General features: G+C 33.2%; 1 protein-coding gene across 1 annotated transcript; it reads left to right on the top strand.

Moving 5' to 3' along the window:
• Positions 1-1888: 1888 nt before the first annotated feature.
• Positions 1889-19456, top strand: psmd2 (proteasome 26S subunit ubiquitin receptor, non-ATPase 2). The gene is made up of 21 exons (XM_048161054.1): positions 1889-2076; positions 2438-2494; positions 5114-5278; positions 5372-5493; positions 5718-5942; positions 6024-6182; positions 6316-6460; positions 8972-9032; positions 9108-9254; positions 9337-9443; positions 9543-9670; positions 9994-10081; positions 10162-10324; positions 11565-11666; positions 11751-11893; positions 11992-12075; positions 13228-13396; positions 13525-13619; positions 16451-16577; positions 16675-16793; positions 19039-19456. The coding sequence occupies exons 1-21, from the start codon at positions 1972-1974 to the stop codon at positions 19219-19221; spliced, it is 2694 nt and encodes an 897-aa protein (XP_048017011.1). The 5' UTR covers positions 1889-1971; the 3' UTR covers positions 19222-19456.
• The last annotated feature ends 186 nt before the right edge of the window (positions 19457-19642 follow it).

Genomic DNA, 19642 nt, shown 5'->3' with positions numbered 1-19642 from the left:
TGTGATGTGTGACTGACTGACAAGCGCGAGTCTGGAGAAACAGGCGTTTATTTATTTATTCTCAGTGTTCAGAAACGTATAGCCTACATGTGTTGCGTTATTGTGTTAATACTAACTGAAGTAACTAATTATGTTACATAGCCTACTTATTTTGTATGAAAACTAGCACATTAGTTACTTATGCATTTAAATTGACCGTTGTCTCAATTCTGCGCGAGCCCTGCGCGAACACAAACGCGCGCGCGCATACAGAGAGGTAAAATGAAAATAGCCGTGTTTGGTTTAAAATTTGTTCTTGCTTGTGTTATTTTTTTGTCAGAAAAGATTTTTAATTATCCACCCGTGTTTTTAAGATTTGTTAAATGACGGACGCTTTAGTTAACACAACCCCTCGTTATATGACTAACTTCTTGATATTCTTGAATACTCAATTTGTTTGCTCTTATTGGTCCTTTCTATTCGTTGTCAACTGTTTTCTATAAATATGTTTGTATTGGCTAACCTTTTATTCAGCGAATGTTTGTCTTGTTTATAATTCAAAGACAGCACGCTACAAATAGAAACCCTTTTTTTCTGTGGGATTTAGTATCATATTTGGATATTGGAATAATAAATTAAGTATTTTAAATGAATCACATGTAAACTCAATGTTTACTATTTTGTAAGGGTTTCTTAATTGTAGACTAGTTTTCATTACAAAACCTGTATAAATGACTCAACTGTCAGGTTAGTTGTATGTAAATATAGCCTTCTTGAAATTGCAAACAAAATTTTTTAGTCCATATTAAATATATGAATGCGATTCACTTGTGGTTGTCAGTTTGTATAAGCACACATTATGCAATGCAAGACTAATCATGAATTAAAAAAATGCTTTTGAGCAGGTGTAGTAAAATTTTTAATTGTGTCAAATAAAAAAAAAACTTTAACAGTCAAAATTAGATTAACGAAGATGGGTGTGTGTGCTTTGTGTATTGTATTCTCAAAAATGTAAAAAATTAACCCCCCCCCCCCCCCAAAAAAAAACAAACAAAAACAAAACATGCCCTGTCCCGTCATACTGGTACTCGAAAAAAAATTTCCAAGGTTGGCAGGTCTGCATGTTGAATAAAGTGGTAGATACATCACTTCATAAAATAAAGGGTTTGAATGATTAAAATCAACTAACCTGACCAATAGATATTTATTAAATGTTATCAATTGTATTTCTTCTGCAACAACATTGTGAACTTAAACTGAACTGTAAAAATTAACTATTCTTATTAACTATTGACTTAAATATACTTGCTGGATTGAAATACTATGAATATGATTTCATATTCATATTTCAATCCAGCAAGTATACTTATTATAGTTAACTAAAATATTAAACTTATTTTATTTTAGTTATAGTTGCCAAAGCAATATTTTCATTTAACTTCATGTTCTAAAGTTCTAAAATAAAAAAATAAAAAAACTGTAAAATAAAAGTTTATTTAAAAAGTATATAAACATAAACAAATATAAATCAAATAACAAAAACACAACAAAATTACTTTTAAATTTGTATTAAAGTGGAAATATACAATATAAAATAAAAACTCCTAAAAATTTTAATAAAAACTATAAAAGTATCTCAATAATAAAAGTTTATAATGCTGTTGTTTGTCTTTCTGACAAAATTTTGTCATACATTTCCTCAAAAAAATATATTTTTAATTATAATTGTTGACCATAACAATAATTTTAATTATTTTGTAAATTAAAAATTATAAAAATAAAAAATCCATTATATAAAATCAACCTAAAAGAAAATTGTGCGGTATACAGTGCAGTGCTCAGTGCGGCCGGAGGGTGGCGGTAATGTGCTGCAGTACTCAGTGCGGTCAACAGGCGACAGTAGAGCGCGCGGTGCCACAAGTATCCGCCGCAGAAGAAGAAACAGCAGCAGCGGTAGTGAGTCGCATTCAGAGAAACAGTAGCAACAAAATCATGGAGGAAACCGCAAAAAAGGAGAAAAAGCAGGACGAAATCAAGGAGGAGAAGGACAAACAGCCGGCGGGGAAAGAGAAGGAGAAGAAAGAGGAGCAGGAGCTGGTGAGAGAGAGAAAAACAGCCGCGACTGAATTCCGCCTGAGTCACTCTGCAGGCCAGACTCTCAAAACACTCACACACTACACTAATGCTCACTATTATTCATGATTTATCAATTAATACACTCCACTGTCAGCGCAAAACACCTTAAAACTTCATGAATATGATCATAAGACTGATATGTGATCTTTATATCTGTCATATTACTGTATAAACACACAGGGATGTGTGGATATAGTTCATAGATAAGCTTCCCTGAGGAGAAATTCACTCGTCTGATTATTAAATAATTATGTTTAATTGTTTGAAGAGTCCTGATGTTGTAAATGATCGTTTCTCTGATGTGTTTGTGTTGTTTTTGCAGTCAGAGGAGGATAAACAGCTTCAGGAGGAGCTGGAGATGCTCGTGGAAAGACTCAATGTAAGTGGAGTTTGTTTCTGTTGGATTTATTAATTATTCCTGGTTGAAATGTCAATTAAGACTGTTTACAAACCTAAAAATATCCTGAATGCTTGTGATTCATTGTTATAGAGGAAACTGGGTAACAATATACAGTATTTGTTAACATCAGTTAAAATGATCCAATACTTGTAACGCATTTTGTTAATTTCAACATTCATTAATATGTTATTAAAATAAAAATGTATTTAACATCAGTGTGAACTAGCATGAACAAACAATGATCAATTGTTCTACTAGTGCTGTCAATCATTTAAAAATGAACTAATTAATCAAATTTTTCTGTAATTAATTGTGATTAATGTATTTTTATATTGTAATACTTTCACATTGAATTTCCAAAATAATGTAGAAACAACATAAAGACAGTATATTTTAAATCTTTGTTTAATGGCATCTTTTTGGCCAGTTTCACTGATACCAGTACTGGTGTGGGTTTTTCCTTAATTTTAGCCATTAATTATATTAATTCATTATTACAGTGTAATTGAAAGCTATCAATTTTAACATTTAATAGGCTTTAAAATATAAAACAGTAGGGCTGGGCATAAAATATCGATTTCTCAATTTTAATCGATTCTAATTTTTACGCACCGATATTGATTCTTAAACCCCAAGAATCGATTAGTCTAGTCTGTTTTCAGTTGATGAATGAGCAGAATATGTAGCTCCTCCCATCCAATAAATTGCAATAATCTTTGTGCTTTGTTACTTTTGATATGAAGCAAAGTCTCAGATTTCAAATGACGTCCATCTTATTATGAGATTCAAAAAAAAAACACTGTTTAATGTGGCGTGACAGATCGCTTTAGCGCCTCAGTTAAAGAGAAGCATGTGATCATCCTCTCCTCCGCTTTAATACCAGTTACAGCACAAAATAAACATGCATGAACATCTGAAGGTATGTTAAAATATACAGTACAACTTACCGAAATCCGTATCATGTCTCGTGTAATCGCTCAATCAGTGCTTCAACCTCGGAAAGACGTCAATAAAACAGCTTCAATGTCACGTGACGTCACATTTACCTCAGAAAAACATATTCAGTGACCATAAACTCATTAGTCAGCTAGAAAAGTGCTCTAGAAAGATAAATATAGCTATGCACCGTTACATATTCATTATAATGTTCTTCAATATTTAATGCATGTTTGAATAAATCAGTTCTGACAGCCGTGATTTAAATGTTTATATTTATAAAAAAAAAAAACAAATTGGAGTAGAAATATGATTGTCATTCTAAACTTTATTTATAATAAAAACATCATTGAGTGTAATTGAAGTGTTTGTATATAAATAAGTTAATTTAACCTTCAATATTATTATAGTAGTACCAGCTGACTCTCATGTGTAGTTTACAGCATTAGTTGAGATGTACAGTATCTGAAATACTACATCCAAAATAATCGATATCGAATCGAATCGGAAGCATGTGAATAGTAATCGAATCGAATTGTGAAAATTGTGTCAACACCCAGCCCTATAAAACGGTGAACTTAGGTGAACAATCTTCACATAAACCCATTATAATGTCATATTTAGCTGTGCCTTTAATATATCAGTGCTCAACACTAGGTATTTTTTTCTACTGGTCCAGTCAGACTATTTCAGATTTTATCTGCCCTGCTAAAATGCACAAAAATATTGTTTTTGTTGTTTTTGACCCATGTAACCTTGTAAACTGTGCTTTAGGATTTTCAGGTAGGTCTAACAGGTAAAAATATGGGAATTGATTAAAGTTATCAAACACTTTACATCTTTACACTTTGTTATTCAGTCAAGAGCGGTGAGTGATTTGTCTTTTGTTCTTTGATTAACATTAATGACAGGCTTCAGCAGGTTTATTAGGCTGCTGTCACTTTAAGAGCTGATGCGGATCTGACATGCATCCTATTTTCTCACAACTCTTTGTTCATTTATTTGACTCATTTAAGACTGTGCTTGCATGGATACTTGACAAAATATCAATTATGACATAATTTTTGTGTGTTTTTGTCTGCTAAAGTGTGAAAGAACTCAATGCGGCGGTGGTGTGTTTGTTCACAGACGCACACCTGTACAGATGTTTTTTTTTTTTTTTTTGCATTTTGTCGCATCTGATTGGTTTAATAGTGGTTGAATGATTGAAAGCATTATATGAAAGATTATATACTGTAGCACAGCCAAAGGATGAATGGAAAAAACGTGTTAATTGCATTAAATATTTTTAACATGTTAAACTGAAGAAAATTATTGCATGCATTAACTTGTTAATTTTGACAATCCTAATATTTTACTAACATTAACAAAGATTAATCAATGTTTTACAAGTATTGTTCATGTTAGCTAATGCTATCAAATTAGATCTTGTTGTAAAGTGTAACTAGAATTAGTTTTCACAATAATGGATCAAATTGTATTTCTTTATTTCTGAAATGACATAAAAAGAAATATATCAATAACATGCCCATTTTTTTTTCCCACAATACAATCAAATCCTCATGGATGAAATCACATCCTGGCCTACATGATTTCCAACTGTTAATTTTGTTTCACTCGAAGTTAAATATGTTGATTTGTTTTTGTTTCTCTGTTGCGCAGGAGAAGGACACGTCTCTGTATCGTCCTGCTCTAGAAGAACTGCGTCGTCAGATTCGCTCCTCCACGACCTCGATGACATCGGTGCCCAAACCGCTCAAGTTCCTGCGACCCCATTATGCCAAACTCAAAGAGATTTACCAGAACATGGCGGCCGGAGAGAATAAGGTGTGTTTGCGGCATCAATTATGTGTCTCTTGTTTTATAGGATGATTTTATTAGAGCAATCAGCCAGTGTGACGATGTTTCTCTGTTTGACAGCATTTCTGTGCTGACGTGGTGTCCGTTCTCGCCATGACCATGAGCACAGAGCGGGAGTGTCTGAAGTATCGTCTGCTGGGGTCACAGGAGGAGCTTGCGTCATGGGGTCACGAATACGTCAGGTACGAAAACCAGCACCAGTACAGCCAGACGTCATGCACATTAGACCAGTGCTGTTATTGTTAGCTTAAACAATTAAAAATCATTTTCAGTAGTTGAATTAAATCTTAAAGGTGCAGTAAGTGATTTTTGAGAAACGCTCTTGAAAGTCTGGGAACCTTCTAGCTCTTTCCGTGTGAACATGCTTTCTGAAACCATCTGAATCAGATCTTGTGTCTGTTTCCAGGCATCTTGCCGGAGAGGTCGCTAAGGAATGGCAGGAGATCGAGGAAGGTGATAAAGCTCAACAGGAAGTTCTGCTAAAGCTGGTCAAAGAGATCGTCCCGTATAACATGGCCCATAATGCCGAGCACGAGGCCTGTGACCTCCTGATGGAAATCGAACGTCTCGACATGCTGGACACATACATCGATGAAAACGCCTACGCTAAAGTCTGCCTTTACCTGACCAGGTGAGACACGTTTACCCACAATGCATCTGAACACGTGTCTTTGAGTGTCTTCCTGCTCTGATCGTGTGTTTGTGTCTCCAGCTGTGTGAGTTACGTCCCTGAGCCGGAGAACTCGGCTCTGTTGAAATGCGCTCTAAACATCTTCCGCAAGTTTAACCGCTACCCAGAAGCCCTCAGACTCGCACTGATGCTTAATGACGTGGAGCTGGTGGAGAACATCTTCACTTCCTGCAAGGACATGTATGTCACACACATTTAGTCATTTACACTCTCTCAAACAGTTTTTCTCCTGAAAACTGAATCTCGTGTTGCATAACAATGATAGTAACGTGTGTGTGTGTGTGTGTGTGTGTGTGTGTGTGTGTGTGCGCAGTGTGATTCAGAAGCAGATGTCGTTCATGTTGGGTCGTCACGGCATGTTCCTGGAGCTCAATGAAGATGTGGAGGATTATGAAGATCTGACGGAGATCATGTCCAATGTGCAGCTCAACAGCAACTTCCTGGCTCTCGCTCGAGAGGTGCTAAAACACACACACACAGAAAAATATCCAGGTCACGAAATATCTGTGTCATAAGAGAAAATACACAGATTAAACATTGAGTAAAGAAAATTAAGCCTATTTTCTAAGCCTAAGATCATTTGACATCATTTCCATGTCTATTCACATCCCTTGTTTATCATTATTACTGTGTAACAAAATATTTAATATTTTTTCAGTTGTAAAGTACAATTGTAAATATGCATCGTGGTTATTCAATTCATTTTTTCTATCGATCTATCTCTTTATCATTCTGTCTATCGTTCAATCTATCGTTCAATTGTTCAATCTATCGTTCGTTCGTTCTATCATTCGTGCGTTCTATCGTTCGTTCGTTCGTTCTATCGTTCAATTGTTTAATCTATCGTTCTATTGTTCTATCGTTCTATTGTTCTATCGTTCTATTGTTCTATCATTCAGTCATTCTATCGTTTGTATCCTTCTCTCTATCGTACTCTCTATCGTACTCTCTATCGTTCTCTCTATCGTTCTCTTATCGTTCAATCTATCAATCATTCTATCAGTCGTTCAGTGGTTCAATTATTCTATCGTTCAATCATTCAATCGATCTATCGTTCAGTTGTTCAAGCTATCGTTCAGTTGTTCTATCTATCGTTCAATTGTTATATCTATCGTTCAATCTATCGCTCAATTGTTATATCTATCTATCGTTCATTCGTTCTATCGTTCGTTCGTTCGTTCTACGTTCAATTGTTTAATCTATCGTTCTATTGTTCTATCATTCAGTCATTCTATCGTTTCTATCCTTCTATCGTTCTCTCTATCGTTCTCTATCGTTCTCTTATCGTTCAATCTATAAATCATTCTATCAGTCATTCAGTGGTTCAATTATTCTATCGTTCAATTGTTCAATCTATCGTTCTATTGTTCTGTCATTCAATCATTCTATCGTTTCTATCCTTCTATCATTATCTATCGTTCTCTATCATTCTCTTATCGTTCAATCTATCAATCATTCTATCTATCAGTCGTTCAGTGGTTCAATTATTCTATCGTTCAATCATTCAATCGTTCAGTTCAATCTATCGTTCAATTGTTCAAGCTATCGTTCAGTTGTTCTATCTATCGTTCAATCTATCGTTCAATTGTTATATCTATCTATCGTTCAATCTATCGCTCAATTGTTATATCTATCTATCGTTCATTCGTTCTATCGTTCGTTCGTTCTACGTTCAATTGTTCAAGCTATCGTTCAGTTGTTCTATCTATCGTTCAATCTATCGTTCAATTGTTATATCTATCTATCATTCAATCTATCGCTCAATTGTTATATCTATCTATCGTTCATTCGTTCTATCTTTCGTTCGTTCTACGTTCAATTGTTCAATCTATCGTTCTATTGTTCTGTCATTCAATCATTCTATCGTTTCTATCCTTCTATCGTTCTCTATCATTCTCTTATCGTTCAATCTATCAATCATTCTATCTATCAGTCGTTCAGTGGTTCAATTATTCTAATTGTTTAATCTATCGTTCTATTGTTCTATCATTCAATCATTCTATCGTTTCTATCCTTCTATCGTTCTCTCTATCGCTCTCTATCGTTCTCTTATCGTTCAATCTATAAATCATTCTATCAGTCGTTCAGTGGTTCAATTATTCTATCGTTCAATTGTTCAATCTATCGTTCTATTGTTCTGTCATTCAATCATTCTGTCGTTTCTATCCTTCTATCTATTGTTCTCTCTCTCATTCTCTATCGTTCAATCTATCAACCATTCTATCTATCAGTCGTTCAGTGGTTCAATTATTCTAATTGTTCAATCTATTGTTCTATATTTCAATAGTTTCTATCTGTCCTATCTATTGTTCTCTCTATCGTTCAATCTATATCGTTTAATGGTTCAATCATTCTATCGTTCTAATCATTTTATCATTTTATTTAACTATCGTTCTGTTGATCGTTCTATCGTTTTATCTACCGTTCTATCATTCTATCGTCCTATCATTCTATCTATTGTTCTCTCTATCATTCTGTTTATTTAATGGTTCTGTCTATCGTTTTATTTTTATTACTATAATGAGAAATTGCAGTGAAATGTTTTATGAAAATGTCTCAAGAATACACTTCAAAATATGTTTTAATTTTAAATTGAATTTAGTGAAAATATGATACATTATTATTATAATGATTAAATTTGCTATGAAAATTTATATTAGGCTAAATATTCAAATTAAAATAAAGGACGATTTAGATTTTAAAAAGCATGAGTTTTACATTAACAGAAATATTTGTCTTGTGATTTTTATTATATTTTTTTTTACTGAATTTGATTCATGCTAATCTAAATAAATTATAAAAGATTTAATTTTGAGGTGAAATGTGACTTATTATCACACTGCTTATCTTTTGCACACATAATATAATATTTTTCTTGCGATTGTGACCTGGACATGTTCACATTTAGATTTACAGTTCTGTGAGGTGTTTCTACATATTTGTTGATGCTCCGATTCTCTCCTCTGTAGCTCGACATCATGGAGCCTAAAGTTCCAGATGACATTTACAAAACCCACCTGGAGAACAACCGTAAGACCCTTCAGATCTCACGAGGAAGATGATGGTGTTTTGTGCCGTGTGTTTTACTAACGGTGTTTCTCTCAGGGTTCGGCGGCAGCGGCTCACAGGTGGACTCGGCTCGCATGAACCTCGCCTCCTCGTTCGTGAACGGTTTCGTTAATGCTGCGTTCGGACAGGACAAACTGCTCACGGAGGACGGAAACAAGTGGCTCTACAAGAACAAGGACCATGGTGAGAACAGCCCCGTCTCCGCACAGCTGATGTTATTGTGGTGATCTTTGTATTAAATGTGTGTTTTGTGTGTCCGTTATAGGCATGCTAAGCGCTGCGGCCTCTCTGGGAATGATTCTGCTCTGGGACGTGGACGGCGGTCTGACACAGATTGATAAATATCTCTATTCATCCGAGGATTACATCAAGGTACAGATGCACACAGTAGCTTTGTTTCCATCTAAAGTTGCACGTTTTTTAATATAATCATATAGTAAATGATTTATTTTACTCATTTATTTCTTTCAGTCTGGGGCGCTGTTGGCATGTGGTATCGTGAACTCTGGTGTTCGTAACGAGTGTGATCCCGCTCTGGCTCTGCTGTCCGATTACGTCTTACACAACAGCAACATCATGAGGATTGGAGCCATTTTTGGGTAATTCACATGTGACACTAGTTAGTTTTCCCCTAATTTCAGTTTTAATAGTTTAATTTGAATTTTCATTAACAATTGAATTCATAACTTTTAATAATCTAATAATTTATTAAGATTTTCGCAATAATAGGGCCCAATTTTCAGTAATTCTGTGTTTTATGATTTAATTGACTCACTATTTAATCTTAAAGGTGAATTATAGAATATATCTGTTGAAATATATTCTCTTAACCCAGTTTAATGTTACGATGAATGTATGATTATTATTATTTGGAGAAGTACATTCTACAGTTCAATAGTAACGCAGCTTTGTGTTTGTGTAGGTTGGGTCTGGCGTACGCCGGCTCTAACAGAGAGGATGTTCTCTCTCTGCTGCTTCCTGTCATGGGAGACTCCAAATCCAGCATGGAGGTGCGTGTGTGTTTGCAGTGGATGAGCGTTTTGATCTGTGTGTGTTCCTGTGTTTGATGAATCTGTGTGTGAACGTGCAGGTGGCTGGAGTGACTGCGCTGGCCTGCGGGATGATCGCCGTGGGCTCCTGTAACGGTGATGTCACTTCCACCATCCTCCAGACCATCATGGAGAAGAACGAACAGGAGCTCAAAGACACTTACGCCCGTTGGCTGCCGCTCGGCCTTGGACTCAACCACCTGGGTGAGAACAACTTGCATCTCGGCTATATACGGTTAAACCTGATGAGAATTACAAATGAATAATTAATTACTTTCTCAGATGCATGATTTGAGGAAAAACATGAATTAATTTAAATTAAATATTTTTTTTATTTTTTAATTAAGATTACGATTTCAAATTTGCTTTAAACAAAAGCTCCAGGTGTGTTGTGCTTTGCATTTTGCATTTTTTGGCGAAAATATTACTATAATATGATAATTATTATTGTTAATTTTATTATAATCATTATTGTACTTATATTTATTATTATTATTATTATTATTATATAAAAATGGCAAATATAATTATTGTTGTTATTGTTAATTTTATTATGATGATTATCCTTGTTATTGTTGTTATTATTAGTATTATTATTAATAACAATAATAATAATAATAAATAGAAATTGCAGTCAATATAAGATTGTAATGTTTCACAGTAAAATTAAAAATGTGCATTTAAGGAAAATATAACAATAATTTATTTTACAGGACAGAACTGTAAAATTACAATACTAATATTTATGGCTGCATTAATTTCTTCATTTTCAAACATTAAAGTCAGCATGAAATCAAAATTGACAATTATCAATTTTTTGTGCAATATTGAAATATTTATTATGAATGATTTATCTATGCATATAATTATTTTTTAATTTTACATGCCCTTATAATCTTAATCATTATTAATATAAAATAATGATTATTAGTATTGTTATTTTTATGATTATTATTATTAAATAAAAACAAAAATATTTAAATAAAGATTTTTAATATTTGCTGTACATAAAATTATTATTTTTCAGCATGATAATTATTACATAAACACTTTAACCAAGAAATCTTACTATTGTAATATCTCACTGTAAAATAAAAAATAGTAATTAAAACAATATAATATCAAATATAATAGTACAACTGTAAAATTACAATAATATTTACAGCTTTCTTAATTTCTTCATTTCAAACAATTTATCAGGCTTTTATTTTGTTCACACTCCTTTTATAAGCGCATATTTCAAGTTTGTAAGATGTTTGGTGTGTGTTGAGTTTATTAAATTAAATCACATCAATATGATAAAGCATATCGTTTTCAGTTTTTAATTTTGATTGATCATGCTGGCCCAATTCTCAGTATGAACAGTTCTGATTGGATTAAGAAAGTATGTTTTCATGACTGTGTGTGTGTGTGTGTGTGTGTGTGTGTGTGTGTGTGTGTGCAGGTAAAGGTGAGGCGATCGAAACCACTCTAGCAGCTCTTCAAGTCGTATCCGAACCCTTCCGTAGCTTCGCCAACACGCTGGTGGACGTCTGCGCATACGCAGGTGAGTCAGATCCTCCCTCACACAGGCTGCAGGTCACACGCTTCATGTGAAACACACGTGTGTAACCGTCCGTCTGTCTCTCAGGGTCCGGAAACGTTCTGAAGGTGCAGCAGTTGCTACACATCTGCAGCGAGCACTATGACAACAAGGACAAAGATGATGATAAAGACAAGAAAGACAAAAAAGACAAAGATAAGAAGGAGACGGCAGATATGGGCTCCCATCAGGTGTGTGTGTGTGTGTGTGTGTGTGTGTGTGTTTCTCGTCTCTTGTGTTGAATTGTGTGTTAGTCAGTGGTCAGTAAGACTGATTCTGCTCTCTGCAGGGTGTGGCGGTGTTGGGTATCGCTCTCATCGCGATGGGTGAGGAGATCGGCTCAGAAATGGCCCTGCGCACATTTGGTCACCTGGTGAGTTAAACACATCAGCTGCTTTCACAGAGAAACCACATGTGAAATGACTTTTGTGACAAATAAATAAAATTAATTAATGCATTTATTTTATTTAGTACATAAAGAAATTGTAATCATTTCTTAAATTTGATTGAATTACATTTACATTTTGAATTAATGTATTTATATACATATTTAGTAATAATTTATATAAATATTATTGTACAATTTTGTTTATTATAATTTAGTAAATTTAAGGTAAATGTAATATTTGATATATAAAATTATGTAATGTATTTATTCATAATTTATATACATATATTTAATAAATTACTACATCATTATAATAATTAATTACATTTATTTATGCAATACATGTATTTAATTATAAATATAAATATTTAATTTATATAAAATATTGTGTAATTTTTAAATATGCATAAAAATACTGAAAATCACATTTAATATTTAAAAAAATAAATTGTATAATGTATGTTATAAATAAATGCATCTATTATAATAATTCATAACATCTATTTTATATTTTAATTAATATTTATTTGTTTACTTTATATATTAACAAGTACATAATTTATATATATATAGTTTATTCAATTTTTATTAAGTAACACTACAAATATGAAAATAAATATTATGTTATAATTTATCAAATGTTATGTATTAGAAATATGAATATAAATACGTATTTATTTATATTAAATGTAATATTTATTATAATCATTTACTAAATTTATATTACATTTAATTCTATTATTAATAATTCATTACATTTTATATTTTAATTAAAAACGTTTATTTATGAATAAAAATATACAATTTTATAATATATATTAAATTCATATTAAATAATACTATGAATATGAAATATGAGAACTATAATAAATATTGTATATAAATAAATGTTATATTTAAGTGGTTTTATGTATTAGAAATATGAATATAAATGTATTATATAATTTATATTATAATACTTTACTAAATTTATATTACATTTAATATTTAATATATAAAATTACATAAATATTTATGTAAATTACTAAATAAAAATGTATATTAATAAATAAGCATGAAATAATGAGCTCTTTACGATAGTTCTTTTCCAGAGCTGTCTTGCTAACGCTCTATATCCTGCTGTCTTCCTCTGTGCAGCTGCGTTACGGTGAGCCCACGTTAAGGAGGGCGGTACCGTTAGCACTCGCTCTGATCTCCGTCTCAAATCCCAGGTTGAACATTCTGGACACGCTCAGCAAGTTCTCACATGACGCCGACCCGGAAGTGTCCCACAACTCCATCTTTGCCATGGGAATGGTGGGCAGCGGTCAGTGTTAATGCTTACACAGCCTCTAGAGCCACTGCAACAGAAATAACATATCGATGACATCATGAAGTGCCTCTACCAATCAGAGGGTGTGGTTTTCATGGTTACTGTGTTGGTCTCTTCTGCAGGCACCAATAATGCACGTTTGGCAGCCATGCTCAGACAGCTGGCGCAGTATCACGCCAAAGACCCCAACAACCTCTTCATGGTCCGACTCGCTCAGGTGAGCAGCACAACAGGGTTTGGTAGCTGAAATATGGAGCTGATAATGTCTGAAGCCAGTTTCCCACTGTCAGGCCAAACCGCTCTCACTGCTTAACAGTCCCATTCTGGGCCGAGAACGGGTTGTAACCACGCTTAAAGGTGATGTCACGCGTTTTTAGGCCAAAACATTTTTTGTCACATACAGCAAACATCTCCTCACTATCGCTAGCTGCCTGTCCCCTGAACACACTGTAAACAAACGCGGTCTCTGTAGTCACCACAAGCTCCGAAAACGGCAACAAAAACAAACTGGTGCAGCCTGGACCACGAATCATAATAAACACGCTCCAGCCAATAACCGACAAGAATGATTTTAAATGCGCGTTCATGACTGTTTCAGGAAGCACGGGGGGAGGAGGAGGGAGGGTCTAGCTAGACACTTCGAACGTCAACAGGAAGTTACTCCGCCCAGGATCACTTAAAGCACCTTTAAGTGGAATTATAACTGGAACTATTCGTGTAACCATTCGACCCGACAGTGGGAAAGCAGATTCTGATTAACACATTTACATGTGACATGCATTTGTTTTGTTTTACTAACTATATATATATATATATATATATATACATTCCTCTTTAGTTATTGTGTGCTTTTTTTGCTCTCATCAGAAAGATTCATGCATTTTATAACACATCAGCTGCTGTTGTTTTGACTGTTAATGAGCTGTTAATGATCTGTGATCCAGGCCAAAGTTAACACACATCAACTCTAAACGCTAAAAACAAATATAGCGACTTTAGTGAGAATGAAGCAGTGGCTTCTTAGGAGTAAAAAACTGTAGCCTGACCCTTGGTCAGTTTTTCCTTTAGTCTTAAAAAAAACAAACATGAACAGGTTGTATTTTAACTCCAAAATCAAAAAGAAAAAATAAGATAGTATTTTGTGTAAAAAATAAATAAATAAATAAATAAATAAATATATATATATATATATATATATATATATATATATATATATATATATAATCATTATTAAGACACATACCACCATTTTGTATGAATCATATATACATATTTTTGTATTATTTATAAACAATTTTATAGTATTTATTAATATTCTAATTTCTTTTATTTTTATTTGTTCTGTTTTCAAATTAATTTATTTCAAGTTTTTAAAAAATTATATATTTCTATTTGGCTCTAATTTGTTTCAGTTTTAGTATGTTTATTTCAGTTGCCCAGGCAACATTTCTCATTTTTTAAAGTTAATATTTATTTTATTTCAGCTTTTCTGTTTAAAAAAAATATTTTAATAGTTAGTTTGTTTTATCAGATAACTCTGATATATGCTAATGAAAAATATTAATTATAAAATAGTGCTGTCAAATGATTAATTGCGATTAATCACATCCAAAATAAAAGTTTGTTTACATAATGTGTGTGTACTGTGTATAATTATGTATATATAAATATACACACATGCATGTATTTAAGAAATTTTTACATGTATACATATTTATATTTAAATATAATTTATATTATGCATAAATATAATATATTTTAGTTAAATACAGTACAGTCCAAAAGTTTGGAACCACTAAGATTTTTAATGTTTTTAAAAGAAGTTTCGTCTGCTCACCAAGGCTACATTTATTTAATTAAAAATACAGTAAAAAACAGTAATATTGTGAAATATTATTACAATTTAAAATAACTGTGTACTATTTAAATATATTTGACAAAGTAATTTATTCCTGTGATGCAAAGCTGAATTTTCAGCATCGTTACTCCAGTCTTCAGTGTCACATGATCCTTCAGAAATCATTCTAATATGCTGATCTGCTGCTCAAGAAACATTTAATGTATACAATTGTACAAAATATTTGTGTACAATATTTTTGTTCAGGATTATTTGATGAATAGAAAGTTCAAAAGAACAGTGTTTATCTGAAATCTAATCTTTTGTAACATTATAAATGTCTTTACTGCCACTTTTGATTGATTTAATGCATCCTTGCTGAATAAAAGTATTCATTTCTTTAATTTATTTTCAAAAAAATAAAAATAAAAATTCTTACTGACCCCAAACTTTTGAACGGTAGTGTATAATGCTACAGAAGCTTTGTATTTCAGATAAATGCTGTTCTTTTGAACTTTCTATTCATCAAGGAATCCTGAAAAAAAAAAAGTACACAACTGTTTTCAACATTGAAAATAATCATAAATGTTTATTGAGCAGCAGATCAGCATATTAGAATGATTTCTGAAGGATCATGTGACACTGAAGACTGGAGTAACGATGCTGAAAATTCAGCTTTGCATCACAGGAATAAATTACTTTGTCAAATATATTCAAATAGAAAACACAGTTATTTTAAATTGTAATAATATTTCACAATATTACTGTTTTTTACTGTATTTTTAATTAAATAAATGTAGCCTTGGTGAGCAGACGAAACTTCTTTTAAAAACATTAGAAATCTTAGTGGTTCCAAACTTTTGGACTGTACTGTATATTATTGCCTAATATATATATATATATATATATATATATATATATATATATATATATATATATATATATATATATATATATATATATATATATATACACAGTACTCAATTATGTAAACATTTATTTTGGATGCAATTAATAACGATTTATCGTTTAACAGCACTATAAAAAAAATATACATTATATAACTGCAGTATTGAAAATGTTTTTCTAGGTTTTTTTGTGGTGAAATATGAGTCGGGCGTGTTTTGTGAGATGGTGATTTTTCATCTGACCGGTCACTGAAGTGCGTGTTGTGCCGTGTCCAGCTGCTGAAGTGTGTGTTTGTGTTTCAGGGTCTCACTCATCTGGGTAAAGGCACACTGACGCTCTGCCCGTACCACAGCGACCGGCAGCTCATGAGTCAGGTGGCCGTCGCTGGACTCCTCACGGTCCTCGTGTCCTTCCTGGACGTCAAGAACAGTAAGAACATCATTTTCATCATCCAGTACCACAGCAAAACTATACCTGTAAGATCTGTCTTGAATGAATCTGTAACTTCTCGTCTCTCTCGCTGCAGTAATCCTGGGAAAGTCTCATTACGTTCTCTATGGGTTGGTGGCGGCGATGCAGCCTCGCATGTTGGTCACATTCGACGAGGAGCTCAGACCTCTGCCGGTGTCTGTCCGAGTGGGACAGGTGTGTGTTTGTGTGACATATTTCATGATTTTGGACCAATGAGATTAAGATAACTTTCAAAAGTCTTCTGCTCAGCAAGGCTGCATTTTTTTAATCAAAAATACAGTAAAAATTCTGAAATATTATTTCAATTTAAAACAGCTGTTTTCTATGTGAATATCTGTTAAACTGTAATTTATTTCAGTGATCAAAGCTGAATGTTCAGCATCATTACTCCAGTCTTCAGTGTCACATGATCCTTCAGAAATCATTCTAATATGCTGATTTGATGCTCAAAATTATCAATGTTCATATTTTTGTGGAAATCGTGATGCATTTTATTTCTCAGGACTCTTTAACCCCTTAAGACCGGATGGAGCGCCGGCGCTCCCATTTGCGTCTCTCTCTTTAAAAGCCAATAAAAATTGAATCCATATAGGTAGCACGAAAATTCTTTTTGCACACAAAACCAGAGACTTTAAACTTTCATATCAAGCCAACATGCTTCTGTTGTGTTGTTTTCACCCTCTAATGAGTCTGAGTAATATGCGTTTACAACAAAAATAGCACAGCCGCTAACTGAATACAAATATGTATATTTCACGTGCTCATAACTTCATCAAAAATGCACAGATCATAAAAAATGGCACATCAATATTTAAAGCAGATTCTCAAGATTAAAATGAATCCAAAATCAATATAATATATTGCGTTGTTCACAAGATATCACTCACGGAATGATTTAACATACTTGGCTAAAAACATGTCTCTCATCTCTCCGGGATGCAGTGTGTATCCAATGTTCCCGGACCCATCCATGTTCGTTTTCCAATGTGGAATAACACAAAATAGATATCATTTTAAATCTTATAATCTCATCTTTTTAATGCATCTAACCATTTTGAAAAACTCCAGTTTAGTGGTGCTTCTCAGCACTCGTTAGGAGTTTACCGCCTGTTGGCGCCACCTGGCTGCGGAAAATATGAACAACAATTTTTCAAACTATTCTTTATGCTATCACTACGAAATTTGAACCAGATGCAGCTCACATATAGAAGAAGAATTTTTTAGCGATCTTATTGTGTTCCTGAGTTATGCCATGTCAAATAAAAAAAAAAGAAATTATTTTTAAAAAATTATATATATTTTTTTGTCTTTTATCAGCTGTTTCTCAGCAAGAAAATGTCCTAATGTAATTTATATTTTCTTAAAATTTAAAATGTTTTCTATCAAATGATACCTACCTTTTGACTCCTTGCTAGAGTTTTGGAGTTATGAGTCTTTACTTTTGTGTGTGTCGCTCAGAAAAAAAAACTCTAAAAAAGCCTTCAGGTCGTTAAAGGGTTAAAGAAAAAATAAGAATTCAAAAAGAATTTGAAATTGAAATCTTTTGTGACATTTATAGATGTCACTTTTAATCAATTTATTGCATCCCTGCTGAAAAAGCATTAATTTCTTAAAAATTAAATCTTACTGCTAGTTAGGACAACAACAAATCAGATTAACATGAACGATAATTTTTAATCACTTTACAGTCTAATTTGCACCTGGTAAGAATGCAGTGATAAATTATTCTCCCTCTTTCTGTCTCTCATGGTTCAGTTTTATTTTTAGTGTGTGACAAGAACTGTAGCTTTGTGTTTCCACAGAGTACAATGAGAAATTGTTCAAAAATAACAGTACAACTAATTTTAACCATTTAAAGGGGTCATGAACTGCATTTTTTATTTTGTTTCCTGATGTGCACTTATAATGTTAGTATGATTTTAACATCAAAAATGGTCATAATTTAGAAATAAAAGGCAATTTTCTGCCCTGATTTTAGTCCTCTGATTTGAACGCTCTGTCCTAAAGGATTAATTCACTTCAGAATTAAAATTTCCTGATAATTTACTCACCCTCATGTCATCCAAGATGTTCATGTCTTTCTTTCTTCAGTCAAAAACAATAATGAAGGTTTTTGATGAAAACATTCCAGGATTTTTCTCCATATAGTGGACTTCACTGGGGTTCAACGGGTTGAAGGTGCAAATGTCAGTTTCAGTGCAGCTTCAAAGAGCTCTACATGATCCCAGACGAGGAATAAGAGTCTAATCTAGAGAAACCATTGGCCATTTTCTAGAAAAAAATAAAAAATTATATACTTTTGAACCACAAATGCTCTGAAACTCACAGGATGTTTTTACATTACAATGACCTCTTAAGGAAATCAAGGAGAATTATACCAGTATCATAATGAAATGATGTGATATCTCTGTGTCTCCAGGCTGTGGATGTGGTCGGTCAGGCCGGTAAACCCAAAGCCATCACGGGCTTCCAGACTCACACCACACCGGTGCTGCTGGCCCACGGCGAGCGCGCCGAACTCGCCACAGAGGAGTTCATCCCCGTCACGCCCATCCTGGAGGGCTTCGTCATCCTGCGCAAAAACCCCAACTACGACGCTTAGACGCGCTGACAGAAGCGCACACTAACTGGGACCTCTGAGCATATTTAAAGGCACCTCGTCCTCCGCTTCTGCTCCTCGGACTGAGGCGTTTCCTTCCTTCTCCTCGCCGTTTTCTCCTCATTTTGTAATTAGAGCAAGAAATGAGTGTGAATTCATCATCCTGCTAAACATGTTTTGTTGTTTTTGTTACTTGTTCTGTAAAAGGTTGAGATACAAAAATAAAATTGTGATCAAATGTTGCTGTGTCACTGCATATTTTAACACAAAAGCTGATATATATTCATTTTTATTCAACTACACCATAGCTTATTAATATTCATAAGCCAGTGAGTGTGTTTCAGCACAATCTACTAAAACAATATTTTCAGATGTTATTATCCATAAACCCTCTTTATTAATAACACTGCAGTGTTAGTAAATT

The sequence above is a fragment of the Megalobrama amblycephala genome, linkage group LG16, assembly GCF_018812025.1.
Source record: "Megalobrama amblycephala isolate DHTTF-2021 linkage group LG16, ASM1881202v1, whole genome shotgun sequence".
Classification (NCBI taxonomy): domain Eukaryota; kingdom Metazoa; phylum Chordata; class Actinopteri; order Cypriniformes; family Xenocyprididae; genus Megalobrama; species Megalobrama amblycephala.
Note: the sequence above shows the minus strand (reverse complement) of the source record. Positions and strands in the feature narration are given on the sequence as shown.